This window comes from Microcaecilia unicolor, chromosome 6, assembly GCF_901765095.1.
Source record: "Microcaecilia unicolor chromosome 6, aMicUni1.1, whole genome shotgun sequence".
Taxonomy (NCBI): Eukaryota; Metazoa; Chordata; class Amphibia; order Gymnophiona; family Siphonopidae; genus Microcaecilia; species Microcaecilia unicolor.
This window is the reverse complement of record NC_044036.1, coordinates 326975711-326992158: the sequence shown is the minus strand read 5'-3', so window position 1 is coordinate 326992158 and position 16448 is coordinate 326975711. Positions and strand designations below refer to the sequence as shown.

Genomic DNA, 16448 nt, shown 5'->3' with positions numbered 1-16448 from the left:
AGGGAAACCTCCCAGTGACAGTCCTGATTACATGGGCAAAGCTAAGTCTGACTGCTCAGGAGACTGCAGCGGAGGAGCAGCTGGCCGTTCCTCTGCCAGAGCCCGAGATGATAAAATCAAAAGAAAATTGTAATAAAGATACTCTTTACCCTAAGTAATCTTATCTATTTATTACAACTAACCAAAAAAGAAAGATACTCAAGGGCTCACCACCTATCTCCAGTTAGCCAGGGCTCTTATTGGCTCTCTAGAGTCAAGAGTTCTCAGTTTCCACCTGCTGGTAGGTGTGTACAACCCATCAGTCGCATTATGGTCTGGAGGGACGCTAAGGAAATAGGGATTAATATCCAAACGCCAAGGGAATGATGATGCAATTACCACTGCCAGAAGAGGATTAAAGTAGCTTACTCTTTCTGTGGACTCTATTTATATACTTAACCCAGCTATAGCTCTTAAAATCTCCAAGCACTACTCAGAGAAGGCACTGCAACAGGACTTATCCCACACTTATAAAAACATTGGTTTATAAACTTTTCTCTACAGTGGCCATTTTATAAACCATTTTTTTAATGCATGTACCTGGTAAAATTAATCACAAGAGAAAATGAATCACACTCTTGTTAGGATCTGTATACAGTACTGGCTTCTTGCTTTAATTCAGACAAAAGGACTGGACTATCAAGACAGATTTTTATATTACTGATTTGTATGTACAAACTTTCCAAATATAACATTTAATATAAAAACAAAGTTCATTTAAACTGGACTTGTTTTCTTACAACTTCTGTACCATTTACCAGCTTACATGATTTCTTAAAAAAAAAAAAAAAAATTCCCCCAGCACCTAGAAAAAGGCTTATTATAAAGATAAACAAGACTTTTTTTTCTAGCTTTTATTAGAAATTAACATGACAAGTTTAACTGGACATAAGTAATTTAATTACTTTTTGGGAGGGGGCCATCACCAACTTTATGTGCAAACAATGCCAGCCTTCCTTTAAGCATTAAGAGCATAATTGCTTAAGAAATGACAAAAAGCAATATATCTAGAACTAGAGCTCCCTAAAATAATCTATTTTTTTTACATATGTGCAGAGCTTTAGCAAATTAAAGCCATAGAGAAATGCTTCATGAACTGTCCTTCAGAGGCATAATTAAAGGGTTTACTGAAACCCATTTAGTGAGCTGGCAAATCCAGGAGCCTAAAGAAAAGCTATTGCTTTCCTCTTTCCTATTCTTACACAGATTCAGTGACTATAAACTTAATACTGGATGACCAATCACATCCACACCATTAGTTAAATAGCCTCACAGTTATACACAAGTCTTAAAGACCATCCAAATCATTATTTACAGTATATAAATGTCTGAAGACACCAAAGATAAAATATCCCTCAAACAAACAGGGTACTGTATCTTACGGTGGTGGAATGAAATTAAAAAATTAAAATACCTGTATTTAGAGCAGCATTGTTTCTTTATAAATAAAAAAAATATGAAAAAGCAACATTTTAAAGGATAGTTTACAAAAAAAAAAAAAAAGGAAACTAGATATTGAGGTGATGTCACATGACCACAGTGCTTGCTGGAATAAAGCCTCCGTTGCTGGTATTGTGCCAGTAGTGAAAGTACTTTCCACTGGAAAAACCTGTAAACATATGCATAAAATGTGTTCTCAGCTGCAGTCCAATACTGCTCACAAAACATTTTGTCATCTTTCTTAGTGTCTGTATTACATATCCTACACAAAGGATACACTACATCACAGAATACTTGTATAAAAAGTGCAACACATTTTCTGGTCCAGTTTTACAGTGCATTTTTCCTCTCAATGGCAACTCAACAACCCCAAGCTAAAAAAAAAAAAATTTAGCCCATGAGATCAGGATGCAACCCGAATAAAAATAAGTGTTAGACACTTGAAAACTTTCTAGGCTCTGGTCCAAACACTTTTTATCTATTTTGTGCTCATGGGAAAAATCCTTGGTGTATGTGGCCATTATGTAAATTCAGCAATAAAAAATATAGAATGTACAGCAATATTCAAGTTCAAATGAGCACAATGAGTATGAATCAGATTAATTCACAAAAACATTGCCACAAACATTGCCACTAACCTCAAAAAGCTAATGTTATTTCTTTGTCGGCAATGTGAAAAAGCCAAGGAAATTCCAAACAGGCACAAGACAAAGTGCTTTTTTTTTATTTTCTAAGGTATTAAAAAGTGTATTCAGTACAAAAACAAATTCTCAATTTGTTGTTTCAGGATAAAAATTAATTTCTTGAAAGATCAAGATTGAAGGGGGAGAAACAAAAAAAAGTCTCCCAAGGATAAATATACTTAAACCTCAGTTTCCAATTACAGATTCAAAAATAAACCAAAAAGTTCATAACTCCATTATAAGAAATCAGTTGACAGATGAAAAACTTTATCAAAATCTCTTTTACAAGTACTTAAATTATTATATTGATAAGTTCAACAAATTTATAAAAAGTCTACTGTATTGCTCCATGCTTCAACACCATAATATTTTATCACATCACCAAAACTGCTAAGAATGTGGTACTTGTACAATGGACTGAATATAGGAACCCTGCCACTGATATCCTTGCAGAGCTCATACATGCCACCTTCTTGTGCCTGTTTGGAACCCTTTTCTTCTCTAGAGCTAGTTGCTGCCCATTGGCTATTTCAGTGTTTGTCCATACATTTTACCATTTTGTTTTAGAGCTTTTGCCTCTTGCTCTGTTTTGGAGCTGCTGAGACACATTCTGGTTCTAGAATTTTCTCTTTTCCATTGGTATCGCTATAACCATTCACTGTCCCATTCTGTTCCTCAGCAACCTCTTTGCTTGTTGGGCCAACAGTTTCATCTTTTTCAACTTTCTGCTGCATTTCCCGAAGTTTAGACACTGCTTTGTCTATTGTCGTTATGCTAATAAGGTTAAAGTCATGCATGCTGACTAGATGAAGCATGAAGTTTCGACACAGGTTCTTCTTGATTATTTTCAGTCCATAGTTTTCCACAAAAAGCATACAGGCATAATTCATCTGATTATCAGCGATGAACCTAGCACAAAAGAAAAACAACAAACTTGTTTGAAACTCTTTTACAAGCATATATATCTACTACATTAGTGAAGTGTGCATATGTTGCCTTCAGGATACAGTGTAGAAGGTGCTATAACTCAGTTTGAAATAAAGAGTATGTTAGAACCGCAAATAAACATGGTGTTATCTGATCAAGAAAGGGAGAACTAAACTATCTACATTCTGAAACTGCCAAAAGAACACTGCTGACCATCTCTCAGTATGAACCATACACATACATATTAAATGCGTGTATGAATATTTTATAGGCTATTTTGCAATTAATAATGCAGATTATACTTGCATGTTAAGTTACAGCTACAGAAGACAGCACAAACATAATCCCTACTCATTTGCTTTCTAGAATTCCTTATTTCGTCTTCTAGGAGCACTGGAAATGACATTTCAACAAGTTTAGCTGCATACCCATGCTTCATAACGTGAAGGTTCCACAGCTTCATTACTTCTTTCTCACCTTCGTTAACATCAGAAAATTCTTCAATTTGCTGTAATGAAATGCATTTGAAATAGCCTTAAGAAATCAGATGCTGTTGTTCACTTGTGCCCAGAAGCTTTAGGTACTATATACTAATGATCCAAGTGTCAGAAAGAAGAGTAGGTTGGCATTCTAACAAATGGCAATCCAAGCACAAATTAAGCTAAAATACAGTGTTCCATTCAGACACTCATACCCAGCAGCCCATAGTACCAAATGTCTGCAGAAAATATGGACATAATAAACAGACCTGTACCCTCCTCACCTCTACAAAATACACAAACACAAAACCCTTTGATGGGTTTAATCTTTGAAATAAATCCAAACAGAATATAAATTTTGATGCAACTTGGTGATGATTAAATAAAATGAAAAAAATCCACTGTTTGGGAAGTTTGGGAACTATAGCTGCTAGTTTGTCAAGACAAATTGCTAATGGGCCAACTCAGGGCAGTGTGGTGGCTCAGCAGCAAGTGCTAAGTGGTATGCAGTGCTATACAAAAGACCCAGGGCACTACAGAGGCAGTGCTCACAGCTGCAGTTTTGGAATCATGACCCAGGTAATAGCTGGGCTGAAATCGGGGGGGGGGGGGGGGGGGGGGTGGGGAAACAGTGTTGTCAGCGTCATTACAAAAAAATTACATAAATTAAAAGGGCAAGAGGGAACCTCCACCCTCAACTAATTGCAAATTTAGGGGTCCTTTAATTACGCTACAGTAAAAAGTAGCCTTAGTTCACCCATATGCTGGTTTTTAACACAGCTATAAAAATGGCTTTCCCCTATTTTTTTGTATTAATGGCCATATCCATTATGTAGGTGATAAGGGCTCATGCCGTATCCATGCACTAATCAGTTAGCTCGCAGTAATATAGCTGCACTAACTGGTTAGAGAAAAAAGCCCCACTCTGACCAGACATCCCCTCAAAAAAAAATTTTTTTTGTAATATGTGCTTAGCACACACACATTTGGCAGGTATCACAGAATGCCATTTTGAGCTGCATTAGGCACATGTTAGCACCTAATGCAACTTGGTTAAAATGCCACTGTGCTGCAGGCTTAATACAGGCTAGTTCTGACTGAGCTGGACGACAAGGGAAAGGGGCAGGCCAAGCATTAAATTGCTTGCAAGGTTATATAACTCAAAGGTATAGGGACTCAAATATAATTTTGGGAGATTAATAGTTACAGTAATGGTTTTCTCTCTTAACCACTCAGGATCCTTTTCGTCTTCACTGTCTACTTCCATCTCCTGTGGCCTGAGAGGTAGACAAGTGTCACTATGAAAATACAATCGATTGTGACCACTGCTGTACGTCCTCTGCTGTTCTACTTCTCCATCTTCCGACTCCAAAAATTCTGACATGCTGGCTTTTGTGCGCTTTGGCCTAAAAGAACAAGCAAAAGGAAATACCCTACATGTTAATATTAAAAACTTTTATTTTAATTTATATACAAAAGAAAACTGAAAAATACAAATATTTGTTTTAAGTTTATATACAAAACAAGTATTCATTGCTGCTCATCCATATTTGCATGAATGATACTGATTGGTATCCCACTGAACATATCAAAAGGGACTTCATGACTCTGGGAGACAGGGTGAAGCAGATAGGTGCACAAGTGGTGTTCTTGCCAATCCTACTTGTCGAGGGTATAGGCCAAAGCAGAGAAACTCACATCCCAGAGGTAAATGAATGGCTGTGTGGATGGTGTCACTGAGAGGGTTTTGGCTTTCTGGAACTTAGGATGTGTCTATCTATTAAAGAAGGGACTAAGTATCTTCTGCAGCAGTCTAGCTAACCCACTGAAAAGGGCTTTAAACTAGAATCAGTGAAGATGGGTGAACAAAGCTCCCAGGTAAGTTAATCATTAAATACTTGTATGGAAATGGAAGAAAAGGGAAACATCTGGAAAATGTGTATACTAATGTCTGTGGTATGGGAAAGAAGGTTTTTGGATCTACAGGCTGCGATGGAAATGGCTGACTTGGATTCAGTGGCAGTCACAGAAGCGTAGTTCATGAAGAACCAAGACTGGTATATATTTATATTAGGCTATAATTTATTCAGGAAGGGCAGGGTAAGAAGAAAGGAAGGAGTGGAATAATATGTTAAAGATAATATGAAAGAGACAGAATTGCAGGACTTACAGGGTAAGGCAGAGGTATGAGGGAATAGAAAATCTATTTACACTGGTGTGATATTCAGGCCGTCTTCATAGGCAGAAGCAGCGGATAGAGATTTAATTGAAGATATTCACAATATAAGTATGAAAGGGGAAAAGTAAAGAGATCCTGGATTCTCTACGTGGAGAACTATTCCATTGGACTAGTGCTTATGAATAGGAAGAGTTTCTGAAGTTATAGTCTGATCATCTAAAAACCAACCCAAAGGTAAAGGTGATAAACCCCACTACGTGTAGTCCAAGTAAAAATTCAAGTAGTAGGGGTGGACCAAGAAATCTTCACAGCCAGGTAAACTTTAACAAGCTTTTATTCAGCATCACTCGTGTATTTGACCATAAATAAAAAATAAAAGCTTGGTTTAAAAAAAAAAAAATGTATTAAATTTTTCACATTTACATCCACAAACATAAATGTATTGGAAATATCAGAAATATAATAAAGCAATATATATCATAACAATATAAGACTAAAAACTTATTTTGTACAACATAATCTGAGTCAAGAAACTAAGAAATATTTTCAAATGGAAATAAATTGTAAATTAAACTAATTTACAACTGAGGGGATTAACGGATGTTCACAGCTGATTTTATACAGCATTTTTATCTAGGGGAGTGCCTCCATGGTGGAAGCAACCTTTTCAATAAATTCTAGCAATTTTTTGGGAGTAAAAAAAATATAATTCACAAGATCAAGAGAAATACAACATTTGCAAAGAAAAGCTTGTTAAAGTTTACTTGGCTGTGAAGAATTCTTGGTCCACCCCTACTATTTGGATAGTCTGATCATTTGACATCCAGAGATCAGATGGTGTGATTCAATATTAAGACACTCATGGAGAGGGTCTAATCAAAAGTGAAGATTCTAGACTTAAAGAGAACTCAAAACAAAAAAAACCCAAACACCCCTCCTCCGACAAAACTGTCAAGATAGGGAAATACCTCAAGGAGTAGTTAGCTGGATGGGAATACCTGAGGAAAGTAGCATAGCATTGGGCAAAACTGAAAGGAACAATTTAAAAGGCAACAAACCTTTTTGATAGAAAAGTAAATAAAAGTAAGAGAAAACAAGCAGCCACTTTGGTTCTCAAAAGTAGTAGCTGAAAAGGTAAGGAGAGAGAGATTAGCTTTTATAAACTACAAGAGATCGCAGAAAGAGGAAGTCAGGCGACAATATCTGGAAAAACCATGAAGTTGGTAAAGTAGATAGGAAAGCAAAGATGCAGAAAAATAACCTATACAGTAAAACTGGAAGACAAGACATTCTTGACCCTTTAGTGATAGGAGAAGTGCAAAAGAAGCATTGTGAGGCTCAATGGTGAAGGGGAGGAATATGAAGAAGCTGGTAAGGATAAAGCAGAATTCCTTAACAAATATTTCTGTTCTGTGTTCAGATGAAGGGCTGGGAGTTAGGACTGCAGAAGAGAAACTGTAGGAGTAGAAGTGTGATAGATCTTGAATGATTTTCAGAGGACTGTGTTCATGAGGAGCTACCTAAAGGTACACAAAGCAATAGGGTCAGATGGGATACATCCAAGGGTACTGAAGGAAATTAGGAAAGTTCTGGCAGCTTTCAATGCTTCTTTAGAGTTGGGAGTGGTCCTGGAGAAGGGCTGATGTGGTCCTTTTCCACCAAAGCAGGAGATAGTTGGGAACTACAGGCCTAGTCTGAACTCTGTGATGAGTAAACTAACAGAAATACTTCTAACAGAGGATAATGAGGTTTATGGAATCCAATGGATTGTGGGACCCAAGGAAGTATGGTTTTATTAGAGGTAGGTCTTTGTCAGACAAATCTGATTAATTTATTTGGGTGATTAGAGAGCTGGATCGTGGGAGAACTCTAGATGTAGTGTACTTACATTTAGCAAAGCCTCTTTCATGCGTCCACCTAGGCAACTTATGAATAAACTAACTGCCCTCGGTATGGCCCTTAAAGTGACCGACTGGGTTACAAACTAGTTAAGCAGAAGGTGACAAAGGATAGTGGTAAACAGTGTTAACTCTGAGGAAAGGGATGTTACCAGTGGTGTGCTACAAAGACCATCATTCAAGAATTCACGGAACACACATAGGATCTTTAAGGGACAGGAATGGATAGTAGATGGTACAGATGAGCAGACTGGATAGGCTGTATAGTCTTTATCTGCTGTCATTTTCTATGTTTCAGAAACCCCAGAAAAACTATGCTATGTTATACAGCGAAATCACAAGCTGGTACTAAACCAGTGATCAGTGGTTGTTTGGAGATCACCCCAGTATGTCATGTAAGGGAAAATTATGTCTTACCTGATAATTTTCTTTCCTTTAGTCACAACAGATGAATTCATGAAGAAGTATTGTGTCCATCTAACAGCAGGGGAGATAAAGATCACTGACTTTCACACAGTGATATAGCATGGCTAGTTTCTCAGTGAATCAGTATGTTATCTTCCAAAGCAGCCCACCAAACCAGGTCCTAAAGTCCCCCGCATTCACTGGGATGGCCTACTCGGCCCATGATCAATGCTACAATCTTCTGATCCAGCCACACCACATCATCACCTGGGCCCATTGGACCAAAGCTGAATGATAAACAACTTCCCAGTTATTTGTACATGAGAAGGCACAAGCGGAATTTACCCTTGTCCATTTTGTCTTGACTGGTCATGTGTTCTGTGTTTTTTTTGGTAGTAAATTGTGAAAGCGGTGTCATCTTGCATGACAGAAACCTACACCCAAAACCAGAAAAGGAAAACCATCAGATAGGGAGGGATGCTGGATTCATCTGCTGTGACTAAAGCAAAGAAAATTATCAGGTATGACAATTTTCCCTTCCTTACCATCAGCAGCAGATGAATCCAGGAACAAGTGGGATGTAGTAAAGTAGTCCCTAAAAGGGGAGGAATCCGAAGACCCCGCAGACAGGATCGTCGCTCTGAAACAAGCCTCATGCGGCGCTGCCACATCCAATCTATAATGTTTACAGAAAGTGTACAGAGGCCCAGGTGGCCACCTGACAGATATCCTACAGAGAAAAAAAAGTCATGACTTAGCCCAGGAGGAAGCCATGGAATGCGTGGAGTGTGCCTACAAGCCTCTTGGGGCCTGCCGATCCACCAGCATATAAGCTGACAATCACCTCCTTGATCCTTCGCGTCACTGTTGCCTTGGAGGCAGCCAGACCCTTCCTGGGATCCGCCATCAATACATACAAGTAATCAGACCTATGAAACTCATTCGTCACCTGGAGATACCGGAGCAGAACTTGGCATATGTCCAAACCCCACAGAGCTGCAAAATCCTGCAGATAATCCTTTTCCATGTAGGAAGAAACAGAAGCTTGTTGAGATGGAATGCAGACACCACCTTTGACAAAAAAAGAAGGCACCGTCCGTATGTTCAGTAAAAAGGGTCCCTACAAGAGAGTGCCTATAAACTCCGACATGTGACGTGCCAAAGCCATGGCCACCAGAAAGGAAGCATGAAGAGTCAGATCTTTGAGAGAAATGGCCTTCAATGGCTTGAAAGGAGCCTACTGCTACACGCGGAGTACCAGATTAAGCTTCCAGTTCAGACAAGGCAGGCGCAGAGGAGGCTTGAGATGACCAATCCCGTTCAGAAAACCCACATCTGCATGACAGGCCAGCAAAGCATGTTCCACCTGGCCCAGAAAACAAGCCAGAGCCACCATCTGCACCCGGAGCGAGCTACACACCAAACCTTTCTTCAGCCCCTCCTACAAAAAGGCCAGAATGCAAAGCAAAGAATCTATCATAGGTAACACTCCCTGCCTGACGCACCAGGCCTCGAACATCCTTCAGGCCCTAGCGTAAGCCGCCGTGGTCTAGCGCTTATGCACTTGCAGAAGAGAGTGGTGATGACACCTCCACATAGCCTTTTCTCCTCAAGCACGACCGCTCAAGAGCCAGGCTGTAAGACCAAAGCAGGAGCAGAAGGTCTCCTCCATGAGGACTAGGCCCTGACACACGAGATCCAGAACTACTGGCAGCCGGAAGGGCTAATCCATTAGCAGCCAGATGAGATCCGCATACCACGGCTGTATGGGACAATCCAGAGCCACTAGAATCACCCGGTCCCGTGCAGTACTCTCCCTTTGACTATGATCGGCCATAGGGGGAAGATGTACAGGAGGTCCTCCGCCGGCCAGAGCTGCAGCAGCGCATCCAAATCCTCAGATCCGAGCTCACAACCCAGAGTGTAAAACTGTGCCATCTTGGACCTGTATTGGAGCAGCACGCTCAACTGGAACTCCCACAGCACTCAATCCTCTGTCAGGACCTACCTTCTTTGTTCCTCGAACCAAAGGCCTACCCTCAACGTCTTCCGATTCAGCAGACCTCTGCTGAGATGCTAATCCTTCGGGGAGAGTGGATTGAGACCCGGGGGAGAAAGAGTGACATCTAGCCCCAAGTCTCTGGGGTATCCTCCTCCCGGAGCAGCAGCTGGGCTCCTCACAGTTTGAACAGGGGTTCTAGTGGTGAACCTCTCAATGGATAGCTGCTGCGGTGAGGAGGTCCTGGCCATCGAGGAACCAGCCTTATCCATCCCCTTACGTTTGGTATACGGCAAATGAATATACAAGAAAAAAAACACAGAGCTGCCAAAGAGAGAGCTCTCAGTCGCAGTCAGAAACATGCCACCATCTTGCCATGCTTCCTTGGAAAATGTCCTAGGCACAGTCGCCAAGCCAAAGAGAAAGTCCTAGAACTGGTGGCCCAACACTGCAAACTGCAGGTAACGCTGATGCAGGAGCCAGATAGGAATGTGCAAGTATGCTTCCTTGAGATCCAGAGCCATGAGAAACTCCCCTGGCTGTACAATTGCCAGCATGGAGCAAAGAGTCTTCATCGGAAAATGCTGTACCTTGAGAAAACGTGCTGTTCTTGTGCTTTAGGTCCACCACAAGCCGGTGGGACCCTCCTTTTTTGGGCACCACAAATTAGATGAAATAGCATCCTTTACCCCGTTCCCAAGGTTCCACAAGGTTGCCAGCATGGCGAGAACCACCAAGAGCTTAGAAGGCCCTCTGCACAGGGAGTCCAAGAAAAAAATCTCTGACCTGAGAACTCTTAACTTGCCGCCTTCTCTGATAATGTTGAGAACCCATTTGTCTGACGTAATGTGGGCCCACTGCTCAAAGAAGAGTGTCAGCCAATGCTCTACACACAGAATTGAACAGAGGCTCAACAGACCGTGTCAGAGAGGCAGTCCGGGATCCAGTCCTCGAACCCCTCGTCACCACGAAAGGAGGACCACTGCTGAAACTGGGGCCAATGAAAGCCCCCCCGAGGGAGCCGAAGCCAGAGTCCCCTGGCCCGGCTGATACTTCCTGACTGCTTTAAAGTGAGGCTGCGCTGCCCTTGCTGTGAAGACCAGCTTCCTCTGGTCCTCCAGCAATTGCTGTGTCTTGGAATCACCCAAACCCTTGACCAGCTTTTCCAGGTCTTCCCCAAACAAACGGCCCCGAAAGGGAGCTTGGTAAGCTACTTCTTGGAAGTGTCAGCTGACAAATGCCAAAGCCACAACAGCCGCTGGACCATAACTGCCAATGCCATCTGCTAAGTGGACAAATGCATGAGGTCGTACAGCATATCTGCGAAACAGGCTACGCTCAATTCCAGGGACAGTATGTCCATCCCTGACTACTCCTACTCGGAAGCTAAAGTCCCACCGCCTGCTGCATCCAGAAGAGACAAGTTCTCATCGCATAGGAACTGCAGATGGCAGTCTGGAAAGAGAGAGCCGAGAACTCAAAGGCTTGCTTCAGGGATGCCTCCAGTTTCCGGTCCTGCACATCCTTTAGGGCAATGTATCTTCTTCTTAGTTACTGCCGCCACCAAGGTGTCCACCCATGGGAGCTGTAACTTCTCCAAATAGGTCTGGGGCACCGGATACAGGTGTGCCATGGCCTTTGCCACCATGAGCCCTGCATCTGGTGTGACCTACTGTGCCACAATGAGTTCCTCGAAACCTCATGTACGGAAAAGACTTAGCCAAGTGCTTGCCATCTTAGGGTTCGCTGCGGCCAGTGCAGGGGGAGTCATCCACTGCAATATTAAAGGTTTGAAGGGTGCGGACAATAAAACAGGGCAATTCTGTCAAGGGGTAGTCAAGCTCCACAGGCAGTTCATCCTCATTCAAGTCTTCCCCCCCCCCCCCCCCCCCCCCCCCCCGCAGAGACTGGCCACAGTGCAAATTCTGAACTGGGGGAGGCCCCAATGACCCCACCTCAGACGCAAGAGAACCCAGCCGCCACTTTTTTTCGCAGGGGGAGGGGTCCAGTGGCAAAGGCTGTGCAGGGACCACGAGGGTATCCTGCCCAAGAATCCCTGTTTGCTGCTGAGCCTGCTTCATCAGGAACACCTGATGAAGCAATAGGACAAAAATCGTGGAAAATGGAGCCCCCAAACTCCCCATCCTTGCATCAGAGACCACAAAGGATCTGGGAACAGTCAAATCCACATCCCTCCCAGAGGGTAAATGCCCTGAAGCGGGGGTGGGGGTGTCCGCAGACAAAATGGCCATGGAGGGTGCTACATTGCCCTACAGAGGAGGAGAGTGCATGCGGGAAATCCCACTCTTACCAGTGCCATGTTTTCCGCCATCCTCACTGTGGTATCCACCATGGTGGAATCTGTGCAACCGCTCCCACAGTCACCAGGGTGCTGCCTGTCGCTTACTGCAGCGCTGCCTGGGCTCTACCACCAGATCTGCGAGGTGAAAGAAGCAAAGAAACACCCAGCAGCCACATGCTCTGTACACACCAAACAGCACGAGTCCTCCTGTGCACTCTCTCAGCTCTTGCCCTACCAAGGTGCACTGCTGCTGGATTGAAAAATGTGCCTTTCTTTTTTAAATAAAGGGCCAGGCAGCTCCTTATAGCCCAGCCAGCCAAAAGCTCACACAGGGAACAAAACATACTCAGGCCATCTCCTGACAGAATCCCCACCAAGAAAAAAAACAAAGGGGTTGGAGGAAAAAGGTGGCAGAGATGAGTGGCCATGGTGATAAAAATAGGCAGGGAGACGCCTGGGGTGACCAGGTATATGCCCCCCCTCCCCCAAAAGCTGGCGCTGTGCACTCCCACGCTCAATTGCCCTGGAGACCCAGGCCATGAGCACTCCAACAGAGGAATCCAGGAGTTAGTGAGATCCGTCCATCCACATGCTGGAGATATAGTGAATGATACATACCTGTAAGCAGGTGTTCTCCGAGGACAGCAGGCTGATTGTTCTCACGACTGGGTGACGTCCGCGGCAGCCCCCACCAACCGGAAAAAAGCTTCGCGGGACGGTCGGCACGCAGGGCACGCCCACCGCGCATGCGCGGCCGTCTTCCCGCCCGTGCGCGACCGCTCCCGCCAGTTGAATGACAAGCAATAAAATATGAAACACAACTCCAAAGGGGAGGAGGGAGGGTAGGTGAGAACAATCAGCCTGCTGTCCTCGGAGAACACCTGCTACAGGTATGTATCATTCACTTTCTCCGAGGACAAGCAGGCTGCTTGTTCTCACGACTGGGGTATCCCTAGCTCTCAGGCTCACTCAAAACAAGAACCCAGGTCAATTGAACCTCGCAACGGCGAGGGTACAACAGAAAATTGACCTACGAAGAACAACTAACTGAGAGTGCAGCCTGACCAGAATAAATTCGGGTCCTGGAGGGTGGAGTTGGATTTACACCCCAAACAGATTCTGCAGCACCGACTGCCCGAACCGACTGTCGCGTCGGGTATCCTGCTGGAGGCAGTAATGTGATGTGAATGTGTGGACAGATGACCACGTCGCAGCCTTGCAAATCTCTTCAATAGTGGCTGACTTCAAGTGGGCCACTGACGCTGCCATGGCTCTAACACTATGAGCCGTGACATGACCCTCAAGAGCCAGCCCAGCCTGGGCGTAAGTGAAGGAAATGCAATCTGCTAGCCAATTGGAGATGGTGCGTTTCCCGACAGCGACCCCTAGCCTGTTAGGGTCGAAAGAAATAAACAATTGGGCGGACTGTCTGTGGGGCTGTGTCCGCTCCAAGTAGAAGGCCAATGCTCTCTTGCAGTCCAATGTGTGCAACTGACGTTCAGCAGGGCGGGTATGCGGCCTGGGGAAGAATGTTGGCAAGACAATTGACTGGTTAAGATGGAACTCCGACACCACCTTCGGCAGGAACTTTGGGTGGGTGCGGAGCACTACTCTGTTGTGATGAAATTTGGTATATGGAGCATGAGCTACTAGGGCTTGAAGCTCACTGACCCTACGAGCTGAAGTAACTGCCACCAAGAAAATGACCTTCCAGGTCAAGTACTTCAGATGGCAGGTATTCAGTGGCTCAAAAGGAGGTTTCATCAGCTGGGTGAGGACGACGTTGAGATCCCATGACACTGTAGGAGGCTTGATAGGGGGCTTTGACAAGAGCAAGCCTCTCATGAATCGAACTACTAAAGGCTCTCCAGAGATGGCTTTACCTTCCACACGATAATGGTAAGCACTAATCGCACTAAGGTGATTCCTTACTGAGTTGGTCTTGAGACCAGACTCTGATAAGTGCAGAAGGTATTCAAGCAGGTTCTGTGCAGGGCAAGAACGAGGTTCTAGGGCCTTGCTCTCACACCAGACGACAAACCTCCTCCACTTAAAAAAGTAACTCTTTTTAGTGGAATCCTTCCTAGAGGCAAGCAAGACCCGGGAGACACCCTCAGACAGACCCAACGCAGTGAAGTCTACGCCCTCAACATCCAGGCTGTGAGAGCCAGGGACTGAAGGTTGGGGTGCAGCAACGCTCCGTCGTTCTGCGAAATGAGAGTCGGAAAACACTCCAATCTCCACGGTTCTTCTGAGGACAACTCCAGAAGAAGAGGGAACCAGATCTGACGGGGCCAAAAGGGCGCTATCAGAATCATGGTGCCGCGGTCTTGCTTGAGCTTCAGTAAGGTCTTCCCCACCAAAGGTATGGGAGGATAAGCATACAGGAGGCCGGTCCCCCAATGGAGGAGAAAGGCATCCGACGCTAGCCTGCCGTGTGCCTGTAGTCTGGAACAGAACAGAGGCAGCTTGTGGTTGGTCTGAGAGGCGAAAAGGTCCACCGAGGGGGTGCCCCACTCTCGGAAGATCTTGCGTACCACTCTGGAATGAAGCGACCACTCGTGCGGTTGCATGACTCTGCTCAGTCTGTCGGCCAGACTGTTGTTTACACCTGCCAGGTATGTGGCTTGGAGAAGCATGCCGAACTGGCAAGCCCAACGCCACATCCCCACGGCTTCCTGACACAAGGGGCGAGATCCGGTGCCCCCCTGCTTGTTGGTGTAATACATTGCAACCTGATTGTCTGTCCGAATTTGGATGATTTGGTAGGACAGCCGATCTCTGAAAGCCTTCAGTGCGTTCCAGATCGCTCGGAGCTCCAGGAGGTTGATCTGCAGATCCTTTTCCTGGGGGGACCACAGACCCTGGGTGTGAAGCCCGTTGACATGAGCTCCCCACCCCAGGCGAGATGCATCCGTCGTCAGCACTTTCGTGGGCTGCGGGATTTGGAATGGACGTCCCAGGGTCAAATTGGTCCGAATGGTCCACCAGAGCAGTGAAGTGCGGCAACCGGTGGAGATGTGGATGACATCTTCTAGATTCCCGGTGGCTTGGAACCACTGGGAAGCTAGGGTCCATTGAGCAGATCTCATGTGAAGACGAGCCATGGGAGTCACATGAACTGTGGAGGCCATATGACCCAGAAGTCTCAACATCTGCCGAGCTGTGACCTGCTGAGACGCTCTGGTCTGCGAAGCCAGGGCCAGGAGATTGGTGGCCCTCGCTTCGGGAAGGTAGGCCTGAGCCGTCTGGGCATTCAGCAGAGCTCCTATGAATTCCAGAGACTGTGTTGGCTGGAGATGGGACTTTGGGTAATTTATCACAAACCCCAGCAGCTCCAGAAGTCGAGTAGTGCACTGCATAGACCGGAGGGCTCCCGCCTCCGAGGTGTTCTTGACCAGCCAATCGTCGAGATATGGGAACACGTGCACTCCCAGCTTGCGTAGGTAGGCCGCTACCACCACGAGGCACTTTGTAAACACTCGTGGGGCAGAGGCGAGCCCAAAGGGCAGCACACAATACTGAAAGTGCCGTGCGCCCAGGCGGAATCTGAGATACTGTCTGTGAGCTGGCAGTATCGGGATGTGAGTGTATGCGTCCTTTAAATCCAGGGAACATAGCCAATCGTTTTTCTGAATCATTGGCAGAAGGGTGCCCAAGGAAAGCATCCTGAACTTTTCTTTGACCAGGAATTTGTTCAGGCCTCTCAGGTCTAGGATGGGACGCATCCCCCCTGTTTTCTTTTCCACAAGGAAGTACCTGGAATAGAATCCCTGCCCTTCCTGCCCGGGTGGTACGGGCTCGACCGCATTGGCGCTGAGAAGGGCGGAGAGTTCCTCTGCAAGTACCTGCTTGTGATGGGAGCAGAAAGACTGAGCTCCCGGAGGACAATTTGGAGGCAGGGAGGCCAAATTCAGGGCGTATCCGCACCGCACTATTTGGAGAACCCACTGGTCGGAGGTTATGAGAGGCCACCTTTGGTGAAAAAATTTTAACCTCCCCCCGACCGGCAGATCGTCCGGTACGGACACTTTTAGGGCGGCTATGTTCCCATGGATCCAGTCAAAAGCCCGTCCCTGGCTTTTGCTGTGGAGGCG

At 45.1% G+C, this 16448-nt stretch overlaps 1 protein-coding gene across 3 annotated transcripts in view; it reads right to left on the bottom strand.

Moving 5' to 3' along the window:
* Nucleotides 1–624: 624 nt before the first annotated feature.
* Nucleotides 625–16448, bottom strand: part of SUZ12 (SUZ12 polycomb repressive complex 2 subunit) — a 133165-nt gene continuing 117341 nt past the window's right edge. For 2 of the 3 annotated variants that reach the window (XM_030208389.1, XM_030208391.1), the window contains 3 exons: nucleotides 4776–4974; nucleotides 3518–3597; nucleotides 2140–3071 (listed from right to left, as the gene is read on the bottom strand). In XM_030208389.1, the coding sequence (XP_030064249.1) occupies nucleotides 2726–3071; nucleotides 3518–3597; nucleotides 4776–4974 (625 nt within the window). In that variant the 3' untranslated portion in view covers nucleotides 2140–2725. Of the gene's footprint in view, nucleotides 1649–2139; nucleotides 3072–3517; nucleotides 3598–4775; nucleotides 4975–16448 lie in introns of those variants that run through there. The other variant, XM_030208390.1, reaches the window with a different exon arrangement.